Genomic DNA, 27,998 nt, shown 5'->3' on the forward strand with positions numbered 1-27,998 from the left:
GCAAGTATTAAGAACAAGAGTCGCACTGGCTTGCTTCAGGTCAGCTCAGGTGTTAAGTGCTTTTGTTAGAAGCTAATGAGAACTATGTCTTTTTGTCATTAGTCCTCCTCTGGGTCAAAGGGAGTAGAGATCAGTGATATACTCTGGGGGATGGCAAGGGGAAACAATTTTAATATATAACCAGGGTTGTTAGGTGACGCTTTCATTTTTATTTGGTGTTTTTAAAACAATATCTGATGCAAAGGAAAATGATCAAAATAGGCAATAGGGAAGAAAAGGGTGGGAGGGAGGAGATGGAACATCCAAGTAGAAACAGTTCAGTGAATACAGTGTGTTGAAAGGTCTTGATGGAAACCAGGAATCCATGATAAATGTAATAGGCTGGAGAAAATAAAGCTGTATCTTATATGCATATATTATGCAATGCCAATCCTACTCTTTGCTCTTTTGATAGATCCTGATGCAGCTCAAGCTAATAAGAACCATCAGGATGTCCGGAGTTACGTTCGGCAATTAAATGTGATCGACAACCAGAGAACTTTATCACAGATGTCACACAGACTAGAGCCTCGTCGACCATAGACATTTCAAGTGCCCAGAACAACGTTTGCCTCCATTCACAATCTTTCAAAAATGCCATTTATGCTACTACTGACCATACTGTCACTAGAGAATTCTATAAAACAAGCAAAAACCCATCCTGAGACATCTCAGGGCTGCATTCAGCTTACCAGCATCATGACAAGAGAAGAAATTCTTTGACTTGCATACAGCTTGCACACTCTAACTTAGAAATCCCCTGTTCATAGTCACCTTATTTTATTTCCAGTCGTGCCATCTTCTTTGCTGAAACATAAAATAAGAGCAACATGAAGAGTATGGTAGAAATATCATTGTCAAGAGAAGTATCAAGCTCCTGATATTTTTTCTAGGAGTATTTACAGGATGAGATGTGCTACAAATGGTATTTATTTGGCTACATCAGTGGTGGTATAGTTTCATAATTTCTAACTCAACATCTTGATTTGAGCATGGGGTTTTTGGAAGGTGTTGAGGAATCCATGTAACTCCAAACTAGAGGCTGTATTCTTCCATCTTCATAGTCTTACCTCTGAAGGAATTGTACCTGACCACATTACTATAAAACATTCTGGCTATTTATGTAATTTTAGGGAAGACTGGTCTGTAATTTCTGAATGACTTACAGAATAATATTTATGTTTACAATATAACTTTTTAAAATTTACAAATCAGGATTGCATATATAAGAATTCCACTGAGAAACTCTAAGGTTCTTAAAATTGCCAGCGTTAAGATTAAAAAAAAAATGACATTTCAGAAGAGCACAATATGCACAAAACATTTTTCAAAATTATTTTCCTGGGCATTAAAAAACCTTTACTATTGGCTAATTATTGTTACTGATTTAAAAAACCCACATATTTTCTGGACTTAAATGTTATTACAGATACCTTAATTTTCAGCAATTGTTTTGCACTTTCAAATAGATTGTAAATAGTTCATTCAATCAATGGTATAGAGTTATTTATTTGCTACATAATAGATATTGTGCCAAATAATTACTTTTTATTTATTTAGTATGTAATTTTGGAGTACATTTTTTCCTGTTTCCACAATTAGGCTACATTATGTGCAGGAATTGTATGTATGTATATCTTCTGTAAATAACAATTAGTATCTTCATTAAATATAATTGTGACAAGAAGTATTGTTCTCAGTTCCTATAATATAGGAGAGATAACCACTTGGCATGGTGGAGTCCTGTATATTTTTTTTAATTGAAATAAAATTCACATACTCTAAAAGTCACCTTTTTAAAGTATACAGTTCATTGGTTTTTAGTATATTCATAAGGTTGTTCAACATCATCACTATATAATTCAAGAACATTCTCCTTATCCCTTAAATGAACCCCATACCCTCTAGCAGCTGGTCCTCACTTTCCTCTCTCACCAGTCCCTGGAAACCACTACAGTCAGCCCTCTATATACAAATGAGTTCTGGTCTGAGAGTGCATTTATAAGCCTAATTTTTTATAAGTCCAACAAAATTAGCCTAGCTACCCAACTAACAACTACATAGCTTTATAATAGGTACTATACATATACTGTACATATAATAGGTACTGTACATATATTAGATATATAGGTACTGTAATAGGTTTATACTATTTTTCACACAAATATCTAAAACAAGCACAAAAAATAAAGACAACATTTTTAATCTTATAGTACAGCACCTTGAAAAGTACAGTAGTAGTACAGTAAAACTAGCATACAGGGGCTGGCATCAGATGAACAGGCAAGAAGAGTTACTGACTGGAGGAGGGCAAGGGGGTGGGAGATGGTAGAGCTGAACAACACTCAGCAGAAGGAGACTAAGGGCAAGTTGCAATTTCATTCACGCCTGATGCTGATGAAACACATGTTCACATCTTTGAAAGTTCTCAAAGATTCATATATAGGGGACTTACTGAGTCTGCCGTGTCTATGAATTTACCTATTCTAGACATTTTGTATAAACAGAATCATATAATGCAGAGTCTTTTGTGTCTGGTTTGTTTCACTTAGTATAATGTTTCAGGGTTCATCCACATTGCAGCAGGTATCAGGACTCCATTCCTTTTTATGGCTGTATAATATTCCATGATATGGATATGTCACATGTTGTTTGCTTATTTATCAATTAATTGTTGATTAATTGAAAACTAGGTTGTTGCCACTTTTTAGCTGTTAGGAATACTGCTGCTATGAAGAGGCACTGGATTTTAGAGCTATTATGGGTCCTATACCACTTTTTTAGTGATTTGAGCAATTGGTACACTGCTGCTGCTGCTGCTAAGTCGCTTCAGTCGTGTCCAACTCTGTGCGACCCCATAGACGGCAGCCCACCAGGCTCCCCTGTCCCTGGGATTCTCCAGGCAAGAACACTGGAGTGGGTTGCCATTTCCTTCTCCAATGCATGAAAGTGAAAAGTCAAAGTGAAGTCGCTCAGTCGTGTCCAACTCTTAGCGACCCCATGGACTGCAACCCACCAGGCTCCTCGGTCCATGGAATTTTCCAGGCAAGAGTCCTGGAGTGGGGTGCCATTGCCTTCTCCAAATTGGTATACTACTTGATGAAAAAATTTCCAAGACAATTTAATTCCCCAACCCATGTCTGTTTTTTAATGTCACCATTTTCAGGCTATAATCTCACAAGTTCACAAACTGTTCCTTCCAAAACACACACAATTGCAGAACGAGACACAAAACCAAGATGACATCTTCAAAAAATTGGGAAACCATAATATAACCCCTTCTTAGAAATGATTCCCAGTGTTCATTAACATAGTCAGGGCTCTGAGAAGTCCTGCTGTAATCCCTTTTCACATTCACAGTCAAAGGCCTCTTTGAGAAATGCTACAGCAGCCAAATGCCTTTCTGTGTTCATTCATGTAATAATTCAAGGTCCCCAGGCACAGAGGTGATGTTTTATGTAACATTATGCCTTCTATCCAGAGTCGAGCTGAAAGCCTAGAATTTACCAGAGAATTTTAAGTCACCAAATAAATTTTATTGAAGTTATTATTCTTCAGCATTATACCATCTCATAGACCTTAGTATCAGCTGCAGTTTCCCTTATATAATGTGTAATGCTTTCCCACTATTATATAGTTTTCTTTCCTAGATAATTTTAAAAGCTGACAAAATGAAGCTGATAGCCTATCCCTTGGGCATCTTTGCTCTTGTTTACTCTTCCTTACTCCTATCTTACTTAAAAGCTGGTATCCTACATGACATCCTTCCTTTCTTCCAATTCCATGGTGACTGACCCCTTTTGACCTTATTTTAATTTGGATCCCACATTATTCAAAATTAATACATACTCTCCCATTATATTCCCCTTGGTCTTCCAAACGAGAATAACTATTGCTATACTTAATAAAGATAAGGGATGTTTAATTATGTCTGGCTTCTTTGAAAATGCATTAAATGCCATTATTCAAGGTAGCGATGGTGAAGTAAAAGAATTCACCCAGCAAAAACAGAGTAGTAGCCAAGCAACCCTCCCTGAAGCAGGAGATGCAGTTAATACTTTAAAACTTGCAAACAAGCCAAGAGAAAATGAGAAGCCTACAGGGTCACAAGAAGGATAATGAGGTTTTCTAGAAGATGTGAGAAAGAAGAAAGAATGTTTTTACCAAAAGCGCCTACAGAAAATTATACATTTAAGTGTTTAACATACCTGCTTAGCACAGTGTACAGAAACTAAGCTTTTCCAGCAATTTTTGAATGCCATGCAGGTTAAATAAATTTCTCCTGAATTCAATGGCATTTCCTCTGAAATACGAATGCAAATCAATGACTACCAGTGTGGGGAAATTAAAAGAAGTGTCATTCTGATTTCACATTGGGCTTCTAATTTTTTTGAAAAATAAGCACAGAAAATGCAGTGTTGTAAAAATGAACCCCTACCTCAAATAGTTTTCCTTTACCTGTTAATCTAAAATGTACTGCCTTTCTTGCTGTGGAATAATCTTCATTTCCTCCACTTGTCTTACATAGAGAAGAATGTGGTATTAGATGATCAGAGCATAGCATCAATGACTTAAAAACTGGAGAAGAATCTTTAACTTATTAATAGTTCGATATTGTTAGTTATTTTTCTATTCATTCATTCATTAGCCAGTAATGATTGAAGGGCTTATAAGTGAGTGCCAGGCCCTCAATGATCTCAGGATTCAATGTAAGGAAAAACTAGAGGGTCTCTGTTCTCCTAGAGCTTATCATCTACTGATGAAAACTAAAGAGTAACCAAATAAACAAGAAAACATAAAGACACTTCCAAGGAAGGATGTAGAGTTGCTGGAACATGTAGTAACAGGACTTAACCTGATCTGAGGTGAGGAAATGTTTTCTGTGGAGGAACAGTTGATCTGAACGCTGAAGGATGAAAATGCTAACTCAGCAGAGAGAGAGGAGAGAATATGTTCTAAGGAGGAAACAACCTCAGCAGCATGAAGAACAGAAGGTGAAAACCTCACTGTGGAAGAGCAGAGACAGCAAGGGTGAGCAGGTGTAAGGTGTGCTGGAGACCTGAGACAGGCTCTGAGCGGGCAGAGCCTTGCACGGCCTTTTTAAGGACCTTTGTCTTTTATCCCAGAGCAGTAGGAAGCCTGAAGTGCTCAAGGCAGGGGGTTGCATTTCTAATAGCAGCTCTTACAGGCCAGGGCCATTGCTTTACGATATCTCACTGTGGATGACACACATTGTACCTAATTCCTTAATTACTTATTATACAGGCTTAAACGTAAGGCAGAGAGAATTGTGCATAATGGTAAATACTAGAGTAGTGGCGGGCCTAGATACCCACACAGAGTCAAATACCCTTCTTCCTCCTGACTTGGTCCATACTGGGCTACTTTTTAATTTTTGGTTGTGGTAAAATATAGATATTATAAAATTTACCATTCTGACCATTTTTGAGTATACAGTGCAGTGGCATGAAGTACATTCACATTGTGCAACCATCACCACTATCCACCTCCAAAACTTTTCATCAGTCTAAACTGAAAACCCCTATTATGTAACTCCCCACTTCCCCCTACCCCCAGCCCCCAGAAGCTACAATAGCAAGTCCCATACACATGAATAAGTTTCGGTCCAACAGTGCGTTCATAAGTCCAATTTGTTCATGTAAGTACAACAAAGTTAGCCTAGGCACCAGCTAACACAATATAGTACTGCACTGCAATAGGTTTATAGTACTTTTCACACAAATTACACCAAAAAAAGACAAAAGACAAAGAGAATATTTTTATTCTTATAGTGCAGTATGCTGAAAATCACAGTAGTACAGTACAACAGTACAAACCTAGACAGCATATTAAAAAAGACAGACCTTACTTTGCCTACAAACGTCCATATAGTCAAAGCTATGGTTTTTCCAGTAGTCAGGTACAGATGTGAGAGCTGGACAATAAAAAAGGCTGAGCACCAAAGAAATGATGCCTTTGAACTGTGGTGCTAGAGACTCTTGACAGTCCCTTGGACAGCAAGATCAAACCAGTCAATCCTATAGGAAGTCAACCCTGAATATTCACTGCAAGGACGGATACTGAAGCTAAAGCTCCAATACCTTGGCCCCTGGTGCAAAGAGCTGACTCATTGGAAAAGACCCTGATGCTGGGAAAGATTGAAAGCAGAAGAAAAAGGACGGAGCATGAGATGGTTGGATGGAATCACCGACTCATTGGACATGAGTTTGCGCAAACTCCAGGAGACAGTGAAGGACAGGGAAGCCTGGTGTGCTGCAGTCCATGGGGTCACAAAGAGTGGGACACAACTGAGCGACTGAACAACAGTACAACTAGCATACAGGACATGTTCATACCTTTCAAAGTGTCAACTTGAAGGTTCGTATGTAGAGGACTTACTGTACCCCCCTTCTATGGATTTGGAAGTTACCTTATCTAAGTGGAACCATACAATAGCTGTCCTCTTGCAGATCCGAGGAGAGGACTGGGGTTGGGTGCACGGAGATGGGCCAAAGGGACTGGAGTGTGGTCCAGGCCACAACCAGGGATGTGCACAGGATGGAGCCCAGGTTTGCCATAAAAGCCCCACTGTTGATCTGCATACCAAGGGAGGGGTGGGGCCCCACCATATCAGCCCCTTAGCACACTCACAGTGGGCATGGCTCTGCCTCTGTGAGCTCTGGGAGCGTGCAAGCAGCCATGAAACTAAAAGGAGCTCCCAGTAGGAGCACTCCAGTAATATCTACCTCACACTGCAGCTCAGAAATGCATCTGAGGGCTTCTGTTTCAACTTGGAAGCAGACCCTGACCCTAACAGACAACCCCAAAGCAAAGAGGAAGCCCTGCTCAGTGTCCAGAGTAGTCTCTGTTCAACACAACACCAATTGCACCCCCTAACAAGGGGATAATGGCCAGCACACACAGAGAAAAGAGGTGACAGGCATCCATACCAAAAACAGTCCTCACGGTAAAATTATTACACTGACACAGGCTACACTGGGATGCTCCCACATAAAATTGCCCTTTAAGATCAAAGTAGATAACTGTTTCTCCTACGCCCAGAGAAACTAAGAAAGTTAAGTAAAATGAAAAAGCAGAGGAATTACTCCCAACTAAAAGAACAAGAGAATGTCCTTGAAAGAATAATGAAACAGATGTCTCCTGTCTACTAAACACTGAGTTCAAAATGGACGTAATATAAATACTGAAGGAAAGAAAGGGCTATCAATAGAAATAGGGAGTTTCCTGGTGGTCTAGTGGTTATGACATTTTACTGCTGTGGCCCAGGTTCAAACCCTGGTCAGAGAACTGATATCCCACACATCTCATGGCATGGCAAGGGAAAAAAGAAATATAGATCATTGTAACAAGGAAGTAGAAACTATAAACAGAAGCCATGAAAATTTTAAAACTCATTTGCCAAAACAAAAACTGAGCTAAAGGCAATAAGTAGCAAACTAAATAATACAGAAGAACGAACAAGTGATCCGAAAGCTAGAACAATGGAAATTATCCAATCACAACAGCAGACAGAAAGATAAGTGAAAAAAAAAAAAAATGAAAGCAATAAGCAAGACCTCTGGGATAATTAGAGTGAGCCAACCTATGCATAATTGGAATCCAGAATAAGAAGAAACGGGAATATAAAATATATTTGAAGCAATTATGGCTGAAAATTTCCCAAACCTAAAGAAGGAAAAAGATATCCAGGTACAGGAAGCACAGAGAGTCCCAAACAAGATGAACCCAAACAGACCTACACCAAGAATAGTATAATTAAAATGACTATTAGTTAAAGTTAAAGACAGAAAGAGTCTAAAGGCAGCAAGAAAAAAACAGAGTTAGTCACAAGGGAACCCCCATAAGGGTATCAGCTGATTTCTCTACAGAAACATCACAGGCCAGGAGGCAAGGGCAAGTATATTCAAAATCCTAAAAAGGAAAAACTACCAAATGAGGATACTCTATCAGCAAGATTATCATATAGAATTGAGGAAGAGGGAATTTCTTAGACAAGCTAAAAAATTAAAGAATACAGTGAGACTAAGCTTATCCTTAAAAAAACTACTGAAAGGTATTCTCTAAATAGAAAAGAAGCAATAATACATAGGAAAGAGAAAATCACAATAGGAAAGTGAATCATTTAAATAAGCCAGTATGTAGATTTCTAAAGTTTTTTTAATTGTGAAAGCAATTGTACGCACAATGAACAGCAAAAGGATAAACATGAAGATGTAAAAGAGGACATCAAAAGATGGAAACAAGACGCCAGAGTAGAAGGATGTGACCTCACTGCTTCAGACGAAAACACCAAATCACAGCTGACTGCTAAGCAACCATCAACCAAAACACACCAGAGCCTATCAGAAAGGATACCCTACACCCAAAGACAAAGCAGCAGCCACAACCAGGTGGCAGGAGGAACACAGTCACAGTGAAATTGAATCCCATATCCTACAGATGGGCAACCCACAAACTAGAAAATAGTTATATCAAAGAAGCGCTCCCACAGGGGTGAAAGTTCTGAACCCCAGGTTAGACTCCTCACCCTGGGGGTCCAGCAATGGGAAGAGGAGGCCCACAGAAAATCTGGCTTTGAGGGTCAGTGGGGTTTGACGGCAGGAATTCCAGAGGACTGGGGGAAACAGAAACTCTACTCTTGGGGGTGAACACAAGGTCTCTTGCACACCAGAACCCAGGGGAAAAAAGCAGGGACTTCTTAGGATTCAGGGCCAGGTTACCTGCTGGTATTGGAGGGTCTCCTGTGGAAGTGGAGTGAGAGGAGGTAGCTGCAGCTCACTGCAGGAACAAACACAGGGACAGTGGTAGTTCTGGAGAGTATACATTAGCGTGAGCTCTCCTGGAGGCTGCCAAGATCTGGAACCACTCAATAGCCTGTAGGGTTCACTACTGAAACACCACAGGTCAAACAACCAACAGGGCAAGAATACAGCTCCACCCATCAGTAGACAGGCTGCTTAAAGTCTTTCTGAGGACACAGCTGCCCACTAAACATACCCTTTGACATGTCCCTGCCCAGAGGAACAAGACCGAGCTCTACCCACCAGTGGATAGGAAGCAGTACCTCCCACCAGGGAGCCTATACAAGCCTCTTAGACAATTTCATCCACCAGGAAGCAGACTGTAGAAGCAAGAAGAATTACAACCAACCCTGCAGCTTGCAGAAGAGAAACCTCAATCACAGCAAGTTAGACAAAATGAGACAGCAGAGAAACATGACCCAGAAGAAGGAAGAAGATAAAATAAAACCCCAGAATAACAACTAAATGAACTGGAGATTAGGCAATCTACCCAAAAAAGAATTCAGAGTAATGATAGTAAAGATGATCCAAGATCTCGGAAAAAGAAGTGAGGCACAGATTGAGATACAAGAAATGTGTAACAAAGACTGAGAAGAACTAAAGAATAAACAGAGATGAACAATGCTATGCTATGTTATGCTAAGCCACTGCAGTCATGTCCAACTCTGTGCGACCCCATAGACGGCCTCCCACCAGGCTCCTCTGTCCCTGGGATTCTCCAGGCAAGAACACTGGAGTGGGTTGCCATTTCCTTCTCCAATGCATGAAAGTGAAAAGTGAAAGTCAAGTCGCTCAGTCGTGTCCAACTCTTAGAGACCCCATGGACTGCAGCCCACCAGGCTCCTCTGTCCATGGGATTTTCCAGGCAAGAGTACTGGAGTGGGGTGCCATTGCCTTCTCTGAGATGAACAATACAATAACTGAAATGAAAAATACACTGAAGTAGTCAATAGCAGAATAACTGAGGCAGAAGAATGGATAAGTGAAGTGGAAGACAGAATGGCAGAAATCACTTTCATGGGATAAAGAAAATAGAATGAAAAGAAATGAAGACACTCTAAGAGACCTCTGGGACAACACTAAATGCGTTAATATTTGCATTATAGGGTTCCAGAAGGAGAGAAGAGAGAAGGAAAGGACCTGGGTAAATATTTGAATATTCAAAAATATTTGAATATTCAAAATATTTGAATAGCTAAAATATTCAAAAATATTTGCAATATTCAAAAATATTTGAATAGCTGAAAACTTCCATAACATGGGAAATGAAACAGTCACCCAAGTTCAGGAAGTGCAGAGAATCCCAGGCAAGATAAACCCAAGGAGATACATGTCAAGACACAAAGTAATCAACTGACAAAAAATTAAAAACAAAGAATAAATATTAAAAGCAAAAAGGAGAAAGCAACAAATAACATATGAGGGAATTCCTACAAGGTTAGGAATTCCTACAGCTTTTGGTTTCTAGGCAGAAACTGCAGGCTAGAAGGGAGGGACACCATGTATTTAAAGTGGCAGATTCATCTCAATGTTTGGCAAAGCTAGAACAATATTGTGGAGTTTAAAATAAAATAAAATTTTAAAATAAATAAATAAATAAAGTGATGGAAGAGAACAACCTACAACAAGAATACTCTATCCAGCAAGGCTCTCATTCAAATTTGATGAAGCAATCAAAAGATTTACTAAAGCTAGACTAACACCACCAGACCGGCTTTGCATCAAATGTTAAAGCAACTTCTCTAGGCAAAAAAGAAAAGATCACAACTAGAAACAAGAAAATTATTAATGGAAAAGCTCACTGGTAAAGGCAAACGTACATTAAAGGTAGGAAATCATCTGCACACAAATATTATATCAAAACCAGCAATTGTGAGGAGAGGAGAGCAAAAATGCAGGATATTGGAAATGCATTTGAAATTAAAAGATCAGCAACTTAGAACAATCTTGTTTTTATAGGCTGCTATATAAAAACTTCATAGAAACCACAGCCAGAAAAATACAATAGATACACACAAAAAAAGAAAAAGGAATCAAATGTAACACTAAAATTAAATCAGCAAGTCATGAACAAGGAGGAAGGGAAGAAAAAACATCTACAAAAACAAATCGAAAACAATTAACAAAAGGACAACAACTGGAAAATCGCTGTTGTTGTTTAGTCACTAAGTCATGTCTGACTCTTTTGCCACCCCATGGACTGTAGAGCACCAGACTCCTCTACCCATGGGATTTCCCAGGCAAGAACACTGGAGCGGATTGCCATTTCCTTCTCTAGGGGAGCTTCCCAACCCAGGGATTGAACCTGGGTGTCCTGCATGGGTAGGCTGATTCTTTAACACTAAGCCCCCAGGGAAATACATAATTACCATAAATATAAACAAATTAAATGCTCCAACCAAAAGACATAGACTGGCTGGATGGATACAACAACAAGAGCTGTATATATGTTGTCTATAGCTCAGAGGTTAAAGCGTCTGCCTGCAAGGCGGGAGACCTGGGTTCCATCCCTGGGTTGGGAAGATCCCCTGGAGAAGGAAATGACAACCCACTCCCGTATTCTTGCCTGGAGAATCCCATGGACAGAGGAGCCTGGTGGGCTACAGTCCACAGGGTCGCAAAGAGTCGGACACGACTGAGCGAGTAGGAAAAAAAAAAACGAGAGACCCATTTCAGATCTAGGGACACACAGAGACTGAAAGTGAGGAAATGGAAAAAGGATTTCTGTGCAACTGAAAATCAAAAGAAAGCTGGAGCAGCAATACTCATATCAGACAAAATAGACTTTAGAATAAAGAGCATTATAAGAAACAAAGAAGGACACTATATAAAGATTAGGGGATCAATCCAAGAAGAAGATATACCATTGTAAATATGTATGCACCCAACATAGAAGCCCCTAAATTAAAAGGAAAAACTAACAACCATAAATGGAGAAATCAACAGTAACACAGTAATAGTAGGAGACTTTAACACCCCACTTTCATCGATGGACAAATCATCCAGACGTATAGTGGATAAGGAAACATAGGCCTTTAGTGACACATTAGACCAGACAGACTTAATTGATATTCATAGAGCACTCCGTCAAAAGTCAGCAGAACACACATTATTCAAGTGCACGTGGGACATTCTCAGAATTGATCACATGCTGGGTGACAAAACAAGCCTCAGTAAATTTAAGAAAACGGAATCAATCATCTTTTTTGACCACAATGCTATAAGATTAGAAATCAACTACAAGTTAAAAACTGTAAGAGAAAAAAAAAACCCAGAACATGGAGTCTAAACAATAATGCTACTGAACAACCAATGGATCACTAAATAAACCAAAGAGGAAATAAAAAATTACTGACAGACAAATGAAAATGAAAGCACAGCAATCCAAAACCTATAGGAACTAGCAAAGGAAGTTCTAAGTGGGAAGTTATAGCAATAAAATCTTACCTCAGGAAACAAGAAAAAGCTCAAATAAGCAACCTAAGCTTACACCTAAAGCAACTAGAAAAAGAACAAACAAAACACAGTTAATAGAAGAAATCATAAAAAGAGAGAAGAAATAAATGAAATAGAGGCTTAAACAATAGGAAAAAAATCAATGAAACTAAAAGTGGTTTTTCTGAAAAGACAAAAAACTTGACAAACCTTTTGTCAGACTCATCAAGAAAAAAAAGAGAGGGGGCTCAAATCAATAAAATCAGAAATAAGAAAGGGGAAGTTATACCGGACACAAAAGAAATACAAAGGATCATAAGAGACTACTACAAGCATCTATATGCCAATAAAATGGACATCCTAGAAGAAATGGAAAAATTCTTAGAAAGGTACAGTCTCCCAAGGCTGAAACAGGAAGAAACAGAATATAAACATAAACAGACCAATCACAAGTACTGAAATTGAAACTGAGGTTTAAAAACTCCTGACAAACCAAAGTCCAGGACCAGAAAGCTTCACAGGCAAATTCCATCAAATGTTTAGAGAAAAGTTAAAACCTATCCTTCTGAACAGAGAAGGCAATGGCACCCCACTCCAGTACTCTTGCCTGGAAAATCCCATGGATGGAGGAGCCTGGAAGGCTGCAGTCCATGGGGTCGCTGATTGTCTGACACAACTGAGCGACTTCACTTTCACTTTTCACTTTCACTCACTGGAGAAGGAAATGGCAAGAACACTCCAGTGTTCTTGCCTGGAGAATCCCAGGGACGGGAGCCTGGTGGACTGCCGTCTATGGAGTCGCACAGAGTCGGACACGACTGAAGTGACTTAGCAGCAGCAGCATCCCTCTGAAATTACAGAGGAAGGAACACTCCCAAACCACCATCAACCTAATACCAAAATCAGACAAAGATACCAAAAAAAAAAAAAGGAAGAAAATTACAGGCCAACATCACTGATGAATATACATGCAAAAATCTTCAACAAGATACCAGCAAACTGAATCCAACAATACATTAAAAGGATCATACACCATGATCAATTTATGGTGTGGAATTTATCCCAGGGATGCAAGGATTTTTCAGTATCCACAAATCAATCAGTGTGATACATCACATCAAGCCACATGATCCATCGCAATAGATGCAAAAAAAAAAAAAAATCTTTTGACACAATTCCACACCAATTTATGATAAAAACTCTCCAGAAAGGAAGACATCTCAACATAATAAAGGCCATATGTGACAAACCTAGAGCAGACATCATACTCAATGATGAAAACATTTCCTCAGGAACAACAAAAGGGTATCCACTCTCACCACTTTTATTCAACATAGCTTTGGAAGTCCTAGCCATGGCAATAAGAGAAAAAAATCAAAAGGAATCCAAATTGAAAAAGAAATAAAATTGTTACTGTTTGCAAATGACATCGTATCACAGGTAAAAAATCCTAAAGATGCTACCAGAAACCTAAATACTAGAGTTCATTAATGAATTCAGTAAAACCACAGGATACAAAATATATAGAAATCTTAGCATTTCTATACACTGACAATGAAAGATCAAAAGATATTAAATAAACAATCCCACTTACACTGCATCAAAAAGAATATATAGAAATAAATCTACCTAAGGAGGAAAAAGACCTGTACTCTGAAAACTATGATTCTGAAAAAACAAATTGAAGATGATGCAAATAGACATGCTAGCAAGGTAATGCTCAAAATCCTTCAAGCTAGACTTCAGCAGTACATGGACCGAGAACGTCCATATATACAAGCTGGATTTTAAAAAGGCAGAGGAACCAAATTGCCAATACCCATTGGATCACAGAGAAAGTGAGGGAATTCCAGAAAAACATCTACTTCTGCTTTGTTGACTACACTAAGGTCTTTGACTGTGTGGATCACAACGAACTGTGGAAAATTCTTAAAGAGATTTTACCTATTTTAGGAAAAACCTGTATGCAGGTCAAGAAGGAACAGTCAGAATCAGACATGGAACAACAGACTGGTTCAAAATTGGTAAAGGAGCACATCAAGGCTGTATATTGTCACTCTGCTTATTTAACATATATGCAGAGTACATCATGTGAAATGCCAGGCTGGATGACTCACAAGCTGGAATCAAGATTGCCTGGAAAAATATCAACAACCTCAGATATGCAGATGATACCACTCTAAAGGCACAGAGCAAAGAGGAATTAAAGGGCCTCTTGAAAAGGGTGAAAGGGGAGAGTGAAAAAGCTGGCTCAGATGAAAAAAACCAAGATCATGTCATCCGGTCCCATCACTTTATGGCAAATAGATGTGGAAAAAGTGAAAACAGTAACAGATTTTATTTTCTTGGGCTCCAAAATCACTGTGGACAGTGACTAAAGCCATGAAATTAAAAGACACTTGCTCCTTGGAAGGGAAGCTATGACAAAACTTTTTTTTTTTTAAGTCACTCAGTCATGTCTGACTCTGTATGACCCCATGGGCTATATAATATAAAATCCATGGAATTCTCCAAGTCAGAATACTGGAATGGTTTCCCTTCTCCAGGGGACCTTCCCAACCCAGAGATTGAACCCAGGTCTCCCACACTGAAGGCAGATTCTTTACCAGTTGAGCCACAAGGGAAGCCCAAGAATACTGGAATGGATAGCCTATCCCTTCTCCAGCTGATCTTCCCAACCCAGGAATCAAACCAGGGTCTCCTGCATCGCAGGCAGATTCTTTACCAACTGAGCTATTAGGGAAGTCCAATGACAAACCTAGATAGCATATGAAAAAGTGGAGACATCACTTTGCCAACAAAGGTTTGTCTAGTGAAAGGTATGGTTTTTCCAGTAGTCATGTACGAATATGAGAGTTGGACCATAAAGAAGGTTGAACAGCAAAGAATTGATGCTTTCAAACTGTGGTGCTAGAGAAGTCTCTTGAGAGTTCCCTGGACAGCAAGGAGATCAAACCAGTCAATCTGAAAGGAAATCAACCTTGAATATTCATTGGAAGGACTGATGCTGAAGCTCTAATACTTTGGAGCTTGGCTACCTGATGCAAAGAGCTAATTCACTGGAAAGACCCTGATGCTGGGAAAGATTGAGGGCAGGAGGAGAAGGGGGCAACAGAGGATGAGATGATTGGATGGCATTATTGACTCAATGGACATGAGTTTGAGCAAGCCTGGGGAGATAGTGAGGGACAGGGAAGCCTGGCATGCTGCAGTCCATAGCATCGCAAAGAGTCAGACATGACTTAGTGACTGAAAAACAACAATAATAAACAGATGGAAAGATATACCACATTCTTGGATTGGAAGGATCAATATTGTTAAAATGATCATTCTATCCAGGTGCTATGGAATCCCTATCAAATTACAATGGCATTTTCCACAAAACTGGAACAAAATATGGAAACACAAAAAACCCTGAATACCCAAAACAATCTTGAGACAGAACGGAGGTAGAGGAACTATGCTCCCTGACTTCAGTCTATACTATACACAAAACTACAGTAATCAAAACCACAGTACCATCACAAAAACAAACACAATGATTAATGGAATCAGGATAGAAAACCCAGAAATAAATCCATACACTTACAGTCAATTAATCTACAAAAAAGGAAGCAAGACTACTTAATGGAGAAAAGACAGGCCTTTCAATAAGTGGTGCTGGGAAACCTGAACAGCTACATGTAAAAGAATGAAATTATTAACAGCACATTCTTTAACACTGCATACAAAACTCAAAATGGATCAAACACCTAAATATAACACTGAATACTATAAAACTTCTAGAGGAAAACATAGGCAGAACACTCTTTGACATAAATCACAGTAATATTTTTTTTTGGATCCATCATGGAAGCAAAATCAGTAGTAAACAAACAGGACCTAATTAAACTTAAATGCTTTTGCACACTAAAAGGAAACCATAAATAAAACAAAAAGACACCCTATAGACTGGCAGAAAATATTTGTAAACAATGTGAATGGTAAGGGCTTAATTTCCAAAATATAAAAACAGTTCATACAGGTATACATATATACACATATGATTTATACACCCAATCAAAAAATGGGCAGAAGACTTGTTCCATGTTTTTGCTCCAGGGAGCAAACAGATACAAAGCTCGTCTCCGGAAGAGCTTGGGAAGGGGTTTGGAGAGGGCAGGAAGGAGATCAAAACGCTCTTCTGACGTGTAGCCCAGTGTTCACAGCAGCACTGTGTACACCAGTCAAGATACGGCAGCAACCGAAACGTCCACTGACAGATGAATGGATAAAGAAGACATGGTATTTAAATGTATACAATGCAATATTATTCAGCCATAAAAGATGAATGAAATAATACTGTTTGCAGCAACATGGGTGGGCCTAGAGATGATCATACTAAGGGAAGTGACTCACAGAAAGACAAATATCATATGCTGTCACTCATATGCAGCATTTTAAAAGATGACACGATTGAAGTTATTTACAAAACAGAAACAGACTCCGACAGAAAACAAACTTATGGATACCAAAGGGATAAATTAAGCGTTTGGGGTTAGCAGACACCAACTGCTATAGAGGAAATAAACAAGGTCCTACTGTGTTACACAGGCAACTACATTCAGGATCTTGTAATAAACTATAATGAGAGAAACATGTATACATAGCACATCAAGGTAAATCAACTATACTGCAATAATTGTCCTTTTGTGTCTGCCTCGTTTCACTTAGGGCAATGTTTCCAAGGTTTATCCACGTATCAGAATTTCCTTCCTTTTTAAGACTAAAAAATATTGTATTTCATGTATACACTATATTTTGTTTATCCACTCACCCATCAATGGACTTTGATTTGTTTCCATCTTTTGGCATTGTGACTAATGCTGCTGTGTACATGGGGGCACAAATATCAACTTTCAGCTTTTAATTCTTTTGACACCTACTTAGAAATGGAATTGCTGAACTTGTACTTCTGGGCTTAATTTTTCGAGAAGCTGTCATACCGTCTTCCACAGTGGCTTCACCATTTTATGGGCTGTATCTGGCATAGTCCACGGTTTTCCATGTTGTCTTAGAGATGGAGGCTGACAGTGCATGGCATGGCTGCTAGGAAAAGCAATGACTAGAGGACCAGGGCTCAGTGTGCGGGTGTCCAGGCATGGACAGGAAGCCTCCACTTGCCACTGTGCCCTCCTTTAAGCCATGACAGCCCAGAGGCAGTCACAGCTCCAGAGCCGTGGTCTGCCTTGCTGCTCTGTTGGCTAAGTTATCAGACTACCGTGGCCTTTTGCTTGACACTAAATGATGGGAGATCTGGAGGAAATGTTACTAACCCCAGAGAATAAGAGCATGGGAATGGGAAAAGTGCCTGCCTTACTTTAGCTCCTTTTGCACGTGCTTTCCCAGCAGCTAGGGAAGGTCAAGGTTACAGGAAGCTAGGATCTTTGTTCTTGAGGCAATTTAAATGTGGAAAAATTGGGTCCAAAGACCTGCTCTAAAGGGAAGTGAGCACAAAGCACAGTGAGTTTGTGGGCACTGACTGATACGGGAGAACCTCCAGACTTAGAGAGAGAGAGAGAGGCTGGAGCCAGGGCACGTAAGCACAGCTGGTTTCTGAAATAGTATCCTCCACTTGGCACCGGTGGGGAGGGTTCAGACTCTTCCTTGGCAGGGAGAGTTGAGAAGAGTGGACCCCTACAACAGGAGGACAAACGTAAGAAAATAACGGGAGCAAAGGTTTGCATAAAATTTTTCAGAATAGGTTCTAGTCCTCTTCTACTGTCAGGTACTGCAAGAAGACCCTTCTGAGGCCTCCATCCCCTCCTTTAGCCATAGGCAGGGGCAAGAGTTTCTAGTGTGTTAACAACAGGGACCTGGAAGGAATGGAAATGCATTGATGGTTTAGTCTTCTTGGCAGAATAAAAGGCTGAATGTAAGAAGATGCAGCAACTCTGGGGGGAGACAGGTTCTGGACCGGCCAAGACGCAGCAGTTCTAGTAGGATGAAGAAAGAAGTGGTTCAGTGGAAAGATAAACTACATCAGCAAGTGTATCAGTTATTGTATGTATTAAACAAGTTTCTTCCAAGAAGTAGGACCAATAAAATGTGTATATACATAGGAGATCTATTATGAGGAATTGGCTCACACAATATGGAAGCTGCAGTGGGGCCAGCATGTTGCAGACACAGGAGAGTTGATAGAGCAGATAAAGTCCAAATCAGTGTGCTGGGGAACTCCCTCCTCCTTTGAGGAAGCCAGCCTCTTTGTTCTATTCAGATCTTCAACTAATGGGATGAGGCCCACCCAATTATGAAGGACAATCTGCTTACTTGAAGTTTACCAACTTACAAATTGCCCATAACATTTTTCACAGAACTAGAACAAATAATTCTAAAATTCATATGGAACCATAAAAGGCCCAGAATTGGGTCTGAAGAAAAAGACCAAAGCAGGAGGCATAATCTTCCCAGACTTCAGACAATACCACAAAGCTCCAGTAATCAAAACACCATGGTATTGGCACAAAAACAAACAGATCAATGGAACCAAACCGAGAATCCAGAAATAAACCCACACACCTCCAGTCAATTAATCTTCAACAAAGGAGGCAAGAATATCCAATGGGAAAAAGACAATCTCTTCAGCAAGTAGTGTTGGAAAAGTTGGACAGCTGCATGTACATCAATGAAGTTGGAACACACCCTCTTACCACACCAAAAATAAACTCAAAATGGCTTAAAAACTTAAGCATAAGACATGATACCATAAAATTCCTAGAAGAGAACATAGGCAAAGCACTCTCTGACATAAACCATACCTATATTTTCTTAGGTCAGTCTCCCAAGGCAGTAGAAATAAAAGCAAAAATAAACAAATGGGACCTAATCGAACTTACAAACTTTTGCACAGCAAAGGAAACAGAAACAAAATGAAAACACAACCTACAGAATGGGAGAAAATATTTGTTAACAATGCAACCAACAAGGAATAAGTTTCCAAAATACATAAACAGCTCATGCAACTCAACAACAACAAAATAACCCAATCAAAAAATGGTCAGAAGACCTAAATAGACATTTCTCCAAACAAGACAGAAGGCCAAGAGGCACATGAAAAGATGCTCAACATTGCTAATTATTAGAGAAATGCAAATCAAAAACCACAGTGAGGTAGCACCTCACACCATTCAGAACAACTGTTATTAAAAAGTCTACAAATAACAAAGGCTGGAGAGGATGTGGAGAAAAGGGAATCCTCCTATATCACTGGAGGGAGTTTATATTGTATACTATCTTGTAAGCTGGTGCAGCCACTGTGGAAAACAGTATAGCAGTTCCTCAGAAAACTAAAACTAAAATTACCCTATGATCCAGCAATCTCACTGCTGGGCATATATCCTGAAAAAATTATAATTCAAAAAGATACATGCATCTCTATGTTCACAGCAGCACTGTTCACAATAGTCAAGACGTGGAAACCACCCAAATGTCCACTGACAGATGAATGGCAGTCCAGTGGTTAGGATTCAGCCCTTTCACTACTGGGGCCCAGGTTCAATCCCTGGTCAGGGACCTAAGATCCTGAAAGCTACATGCTGTTGCCAGAACAAAAACAATAAAAACAGATGAATGGATAAAGAAGATGTGGTACATACGTACCATGGAATACAACTCAGCCATAAAAGCGAACGGTATAATGCCACTTGCAGCAACATGGGTGCAAGGAAAGATAATCATACTAAATAAAGTAAATCAGAAAGGAAAACAAACACCGTATAACATCACTTGTACATGACATCTAAAATACGGCACTAATGAACCTATCTGTGAAAGAGAAACAGAATCATGGACATAGAGAACACACTGGTGGTTGCCAGAGGGGAAGGGTTTGGGGGAGGGATGGAGTAGGAGGTTGTGGTTAGCAACTGTAAGCTTTTGTATATAGAATGGATACACAACAAGCACAGAGGACTGTGTTCAATATTCTATAATAAACCATAATGGAAGTAAAGAATGTATATATGTGTATAATTGAATTACTTTTCTGTACAGCAGTAAATAACACAACGTTGTAAATAGACTAGTCATCAATTTAAAAAACAGTTCACCAATTGGAAGGTTAATCTCATCTGAAAACATCCTCCAATGAGACATGTAGTTAACTAACACTGTGTATCAACCACTCCAAAATTAGTGGTTTAAAGCAATGAGTCCATGGGTCAACAGGGCAATTCTGCTACCTGAGCCAGACATAGTAGGCTGGGTTCCATCAGGCACCTGCAGTCAGCTGGTACAGGATGACCTCAGATGGACTGCTTCATCTCTGCTCCGTGCAGTCTCTCATCCTCCAGCAGGCTAGCCTGGGCTTATTCACTTGCTGACTAGGAAGGATTCCCAAGGAACAAGTAGATGAACAGGAGCTGTTGAGGCCTGGGCTCAGAATGGATGTGCCATCACTTGCATAGCACTCCACTGGCCAATGTGGGTGAAGAGGCCAGACAAGATTCAAAGGGTGGAGAAGTAACTCTGTCTTTGTGCAGACTGTGCAGAGCTGCAAAGTCACAGCGCCAAGGCTGTGGATACAGGAAAGGGAAAATTGCTACCATTTTTGCTGACCGTCTGCTAAAGTGAAGGCAGCACACTCTGTGAGTGTCTGGAAGTGTTGCTGCTCTTGTTTAGGGAGAGTTTTCAGGGCCTGGTGCTGTCAGATGTTTAAAATGCTTCTCTTGGGTGAAGTTAGTAGATTTGGGGGAAGGAACACACAAGAGCAGAAATACACTGGGCTTTAAAATCAGGGTTTGACTCAGTCAGAGCCCTCTCCAGTCCATACAACACCTTCACTTGTGTTAGGACAAGAAGCAACCCTTCTCTCCGACTGGCACTGCCCCACTAGAGAACCCCCATTGTATGCAGTAGCCCTCGCATTTGAACACTGGCCAGTGTATCTCCTCGGAGCTTCAATTTCCACATCTGCTGATGAGAATTATAACACCACCCTCACACAGGCTGTGGTGAGGATTAAATGGGTTTAGGTATATAAAGTGTCTGGCATACTGAGTACTGGATTCTCAAAAACTATGAATGCCTTTTCTGCCTCTCTGCCATAAGAAGCCACAGTGAAGAGAACTTTAGAACATTCTAGGATGCCTGAGAGTCTCCAGTCAAACCAATCACGAAAGGAGGGGAAAGAAGAGAAACTTACACGAGGGCATTGAGTTCTTGAACTTGACCTGGGTGGGGGAGCAGTTCAAGAGGCCTGTGCGTTGCTCATCCTTTGCACCCCAAACTTGGGTTACTTGAGTTTTACTAAAGGAGTACTGCAATAATTGAAACAGAGGATAACTATCTTGTCTATACCCAACCTAAAAGTTATTTTCAGAGGAATAGAAAACATTTCAAATTACTGAATGAAAGAGTGGGGAGGTGAAAATAGAAGAAAAGCCTCATGCTTCTTACCAGCAGAGAAAATGGTCATATATGTAAGAATACATGGGGGCTTCCCTGGTGGCTCAGGTGGTAAAGAATCTGCCCGCAACGTAGGAGACCCAAATTTACTCCCTGGGTTGGGAAGATCCCCTGAAGAAGGAAATGGCAACCCACTTCCAGTATTCTTGCCTGGGAGATTCCATGTATGGAGGAGCCTGGCAGGCTACAATCCATAGGGTCGCAAGAGTCTATGACTTAGCAACTTAGTGACTAAACCAGCACCATGCAAGAATAGATGAGGAACCAAACCAAAGTGTTAACACAAGTCATACATACATAATTCACTCAAGAAGTTCGATTTTAGCCTGACCTCGGTGTTCAATTACAGGTTCAGTTCATGTAACCTAGAAACAATCATGCAATATTAATCCTCCCAAGCAAGTGGCTCTTCATTAGTGATTCTAATCTGTCACCTGATGCTCACAGGCCATTATGAAATCCATTTATATTCCTAGTTTCAAAAACTAAATTGGAGGTATGAGCCAAAGGGTACATTAAATTAGGGATTACTGCTTGTGGCACTCTATGTGAGCCAGGTGATGCTGGCCATTTTAATTAAGAGTTTGTTTTCAGTAACAACACAAGCAAATGAATAACATTAAGTCAACACTGAGACAGTTGTGGGGGGAGGGGTTATGGGGATAATTGAAATATGCAGCTGTGTTATAGGTCTATTGTGCAGAGTTCTCTTAGTCATTAGAAAAAACTGCTTTGGAGCAAGTGAATCAAATCTGTACACGGGGCATGGAAATTGAGCACCAAGAAAAGATGATGGCTAGAGAAATAAGAGGCTTCCCTGGTTGCTCATCGGTAAAGAATCCACCTGCAATACAGGAGACATGCTTCGATTAAGGTAGAGGTGGGGTTTCAAATGAGGTGTATCTGATTCCAAAGCATACTGTTAAAACAGACTAACAGGCTTAGAGAATGAGCTCATGGTTATGCGGCGGGAGGAGAAGGGGAGGACAGTTAGGGAACCTGGGACTAGTATGTACACACTGCTGTATTTAAAATAGATAACCAACAAGGACTAGCCCAGGGAACTCTGCTCAATGATAAGTAACAAATCTAAATGGGAAAAGAGTGAAAAAAGATACATGTATATGAATAACAGCGTCAGTTTGCTGTACATCTGAAACTATCAACTATAGTCCAATATAAAATAAAAAGTAAACAAAAAAAATTACAAAGCCTACGTTATTAACTGTGAGACTTCACTATCGGCCTATCCTATTGTCCCCAAGGAGGAAAAAGCTAAAAATAACCAAAAAAAGTTTGGGAACCAAAGCATGAGATTAATTTTGCCCAAATATTGTGAAGTTTAGGGAAGAGATTTGGGAGTATTTTTCTCTGAAGTTTTCTCTTTAGAACAAAAATGTATGTGTGCATCCCTGCATCAATAAACCATATATATGTTAGTGGAAGCCTTTAAGCCTTCACCATAAATTATCCACTCATATTCAGGGAGGGACTTCCATTGTATCTGATATGATTTTATCCCTGAAGCTGAATGTCTGGTTAGCCTGTGTGTGTTTTCACATTGTTTGCTATGTTTTATTTTATTAAACACTAAATCTACTGAAATCAGAGCATTATTGAACCATGCAGATTTACCTTTTTTTTTTTGGCAGATAAGATGGGAGAAGTGGGTTTCATTCCAGAACTGCACAGTATCTCATTTTAAAAAATCTTCCTTGAAAAAAAAAATCCTCATTGAACATAATTTGTCTTCCAAAGCTTTCTTCTTTGCTGTGTATCCTAGGCTCTGCTCTTTCTAGTCCAGGTTCTCCCCACCCCTCCAGTTTGCAGATAATCCTTAGGAACCCTAAGTCACACTTTCTTCTTTATGCAGATCAACTTAATTTTATCCTACTTCTTAGCTCCAAACTTAAAAATCTCCATTCTGACTGGGAATGAAGATATTGTTTGTACTGGGCAACAGAAGACCCTCCTATCACTAGGGTCATTCTCTTTGAAAGGAAACTATAAATGACAAAAAAAAAAAAAAAAGCCTGTTATACTAGATAACAGCAAATGGTCTTAATTAAAACCCAAACTAGCCACCTCTCCTTCTGCCTCATAAGGGTAGGTGTCATAATTTATATCAGGGAAAGTAAACCTCTCTTCTCTAACTCTTCATTTCAGAGACTAGTGAGGAGAGAAAGAAAGACTGAAACTTCAAGCCTTCCCCAGTTTTGTGCTAAGGCATCGTTCAGCATGGGATGCATTCTCAGACACAGGAGCCTAACCAAGCCATTACCTTTCCATGTAAAGATAAATCCCCAGAATACACATTGACATCATTCTTCCTTTCTCTTAAAATCCCCTAAGTTATAATAAGCTTAGGGGACAGTTTTTTCCCTGCTATTTTTGACAACTACTCAGAGACTGCAGTGATACTTTAGATGCCCTTCATCAATTTTTAATTTTTCCTGATTTTGGCCTTCTTGATAACTGGCCACACCAGCTGTAGCAAAACTTTCATTTAAATATCCAATGGGATACTCTTCCTGAGTACTTTTTTGGTCACCTCCTGCATACTTTTTCATTAGCTATCTTAAGTTATAACTTCACAAAATGAGAAAGAAAGAAATCCAAGGCAAGATTTCTACTTCTGCTGTTCTGGCTGAGTCCACCGTGAAAATATGTGTACAAGTTAACTGCATCTGAAGCAAGACAGCTTGCCAACTAGTCCTTGCATGTACTCGAGGTTACCATAGAGTCTTCCTATTCAAGGAAGTGTCCTATAGGAAAAAAATCTATTTCCCAACAATAAAGAAAATCCATGACCGCTAACTAAAATAGTCAAATCTAATTCTTCATTCTTACATATAAACAACTAATGACCAGGCTTCCCTCATGGCTCAGTGGTAAAGAATCTGCCTGCCAATGCAGGACACACACGAATTTGATCCCTGATCAAGGAAGATCCCACATACCACTGAGCAACAAAGCCCACGCGCTGCAACTGCTGACGCTCTCGAGCCCTAGAGCTGGTGCGCTGCAACAAGAGAAGCCAGCACGATGAGAAGCCTGCGCTCCGCAACTGCAGGGTAGCCCTCACTCACAACTAGAGAAAAAGTCCGCATAGCAATGAAGACCCAGCACAGTCTAAAATAAATAAATAATTTTTTTAAATGACTAATTTGATCAGAGATGCCTAGGAAAACTAGTACCATAAAAGAGAAAAACTAATTCCAGAGAAAACAATTCATATAACTGAATAATGATAATAAAGAATATTTAGCATGTGAAACATGACCAATAATAACAGCAACACTAACTCAAAGCCCTGTTTTAAACACTGTACATATGTTGACTTATTCAATCCAAACAAAAATCCTGTTTTTATAGGTGAAGAAAATGAGGCTTAGAAAGGCTGAGTAAAACACTCAAGGTCACACAGCTCATAAGCAGCAGACCTCAGTCAAGGTCTATCCAACTCCAAAGCCCATGTTCTTAGTCCCTATGCTGTATTGCAGCCAGAGCCTTAATCTTCGAGTCTGACACGTCAAAGTCCTCATTAACATTTGTCCCAAAGGATCCACCAATCTCCCAACTTTTCATGGAATAAGACCATTCAAGGTCCACTGGGACTTGTCTAAGAAAGAGTCTGGGGAAAGGTAAGAACTTGAATTTGGCCTCCACTTACATACATTTGGGAAATAAAACTACTAAAATCAGCCTATGACTTCAAGAATATCCATGAGCTGTATTTCATAACAGGATGTCAACACTAAAACTTGTGTATCTGGATCTTTCAGAACCAGAAATAATCTGAACCATTTAGAGGTGCGTCTAAAGCATACTCCTCCAGAGGCTAGGGATGTTAGTCACAGATCTTAAGCTACGTAACTGAAACACTGAAACTTGTTAGAGAGCTCTGTGAAATGATCCAGATAAACTGGTTGTCTACACTGACCAAGGCCAGCTTGTGCTTAGTCGCTAAGTCGTGTCTGACTCTTTGCCACCCCATGGACTGTAGCCCGCCAGACCACTCTGTCCATGAGATTCTCCAGACAGGAATACTGGAGTGGGTTGCCATTTCCTTCTCCAAAGGCTGGCTTAGTGAGGTTGAATTTTGATTACTCAACTGAAATAATTCAGTAGGATTTTGCACATCTGACTTACAATTATTTTGAAATGTCCACCACAAAAGTTTGGTAAGGTTTGCTTTGCATTAATGAAGTAAAAAACTACTATCCAGGGAACTTCCCTGGTGGTCTGGTGGCTAAGTCTCTGTGCTCCCAATGCAGGAGGGGACCTGCGTTTGATCCCTGGTCAGGGAACTAGATCCCACATGCTGCAAACAAAAATCCTACATAGTCCAACTAAAAGATCTTCTAAAGAAAGAACTGTAAGTGGGGAAAATTATACAGAGATTTATCATTCAACCTGATTTGTAGTGAATAGACTGGAACGTGTCAGAAGGATGAATTTGTGAGAGATGTGAATAGTGAAGAATCAACTCTGAGTGCTCACTTCAGCAGCACATATACTAAAATCGGATGCATACAGATTAGATTAGCATGGCCCCTGTGCAAGGATGACACGAAAATTTGTGAACCATTCCATATTTTTAGGGAACTCAAACCGGGGCTCTGTAACAACCTAGAGGGGTAGGAGGCAGACGGGAGGTAAAAGAGGGAGGGAACATGTGTATACCTCTGGCTGATTCATGTTGATGTGTGGCAGAAACCAACACAATACTGTAAGGCAATTATCTTTCAATTAAAAATAAATAAATTTTTTAAGAAGAATACACATATATAAATGTATCCCAATGCTCCTGCACTGGGAGCACATAAAAGAATACATTTATACATAAAAAGAAAAGAATCAACTCTCAGCAGTGTGCTTGGCAGTCCCTTGGATCTGTCTCTTGCTTAACAGTGTTTGGATGAAACAGACCTGGGAAACCCATTCTGCCAGCCTCTGATAAAAGAAATTTTCACATATCGAGATACAGGGAAGTCATTCTGGTTTATACATGAGTTAATATGAATTTTATGCTAAATACAATAGCCTGCTTATGGCCTATCAAACATACATTGTACAACTGCTTTAATTATTAAAGAAAAGGGCCTACTGAGCAGAAGTAAATAATGTCCATGTTAAAAAATTAAGGTTAAACACCACTCTTCCTTGGACACTGACACTGGTTCTCCTTTGATGATAAGACTCCCTTCCCAGGTGCCAAGACCATACTGACTCACTGGGTACCTACTGCTCTGTTCTGTTTTTGTTTTTTTGTCTTTTTTCTGTTTGTTTTTTTAACCACACCACATGGCTTGTGGGATCTTAGCTCCCTGACTAGGGATTGAATCTGGGTCCTTGGCATGGAGTCCTAACCGCTGGACTGCCAGGGAATGCCCTGTTTCTGTTTTTTTTTTTTTGAAACACTGAAGAAATGTAACCCTGACTTGTTCATTGTTCTTTGTTTTCACAAGATATAAAACTATGTTGAAAACCCTGCTTCTCCAGATCAGTTTCTCAGAGTAATCTTGGAAGCAGGATTCTGGGCTAGTCCTCATCTGGGCTCAAATTAAACTTTTCTAGTCTTATTACAGATTGTCTATTATTTTCATCGACACCTCAACCACCCTCCAACCTCTTTCTGGTCACAACTTTCAGAACCAACCACTCAGCTATTCTTAGCCACCAGGACCAGCCACACCATTTTTTCAGCTTCTCTCCTTATTACCAATTACTCAAGAGCTCCCAGATGCTTGAGAACTATTCCACAGAGGTGGAGGCCGCAGTCCACGGCCCCGTCAACCTGCCTCCGCAGTCCTCTAACACCTACCTCTCTCTGGGCTTCTATTTCCACTGGGACGATGTGGCTCTGGAGGGCAGGGGCCACTTTTTCCACGAATCAGCCGAAGAAAAGCGTGAGGGCAACCAGCGGTCCCTTGAAAATACAAAACCAGCGGGGCAGACAGCCGTGCTCTCTTCCAGGACGCGTGGAAGCTGCCCCAAGAAGAGTGGGGTAAAACCCAGGACGCTATGGGAGTTGCCGGTCTCATGAAGAAGAACCGGAACCACGCCTTGTTGGCTCTGCAGGCCCTGGGCTCTGCCCTGGGGGAGAGCCACGTCCTGGGGGAACAGGTGAAACACACCAAGAAGATGGCGACCACGTGACTCCCCTCCGCAGGCTGGCCCCCAGGCTGGGTGGGACGAGTTCTCCTCCAAACACTCACCCTCTAGCAGGATCAGGGGCTTCTGGAGCCCAGC

General features: G+C 40.2%; 1 protein-coding gene, 1 long non-coding RNA gene and 1 other non-coding gene across 12 annotated transcripts in view; 2 read left to right on the forward strand and 1 right to left on the reverse strand.

Annotated features, from left to right (window-relative positions):
- The window catches only part of RAPGEF4 (Rap guanine nucleotide exchange factor 4), a 334,437-nt gene extending 332,607 nt beyond the window's left edge, over positions 1-1,830 (forward strand). For all 10 annotated transcript variants that reach the window (XM_086358467.1, XM_086358458.1, XM_086358473.1 and 7 more), the window contains one exon: positions 455-1,830. In XM_086358467.1, the coding sequence (XP_086214593.1) occupies positions 455-582 (128 nt within the window). In that variant the 3' untranslated portion in view covers positions 583-1,830. The remainder of the gene's footprint in view (positions 1-454) is intronic.
- Positions 187-27,998, reverse strand: LOC147378559 (uncharacterized). Its single transcript, XR_015147820.1, has 2 exons — positions 27,571-27,998; positions 187-846 (listed from the first exon to the last, which is right to left on the reverse strand). It is a non-coding gene; the product is annotated as an uncharacterized LOC147378559 (long non-coding RNA).
- On the forward strand, positions 26,239-26,345 carry LOC147378560 (U6 spliceosomal RNA). Its single transcript, XR_015154067.1, has one exon. It is a non-coding gene; the product is annotated as a U6 spliceosomal RNA (small nuclear RNA).

Source organism: Bos grunniens, chromosome 2 (genome assembly GCF_055505025.1).
Source record: "Bos grunniens cultivar Pamir isolate PY7600 chromosome 2, Bosgru_T2T1.0, whole genome shotgun sequence".
In the NCBI taxonomy this organism is placed as follows: domain Eukaryota; kingdom Metazoa; phylum Chordata; class Mammalia; order Artiodactyla; family Bovidae; genus Bos; species Bos grunniens.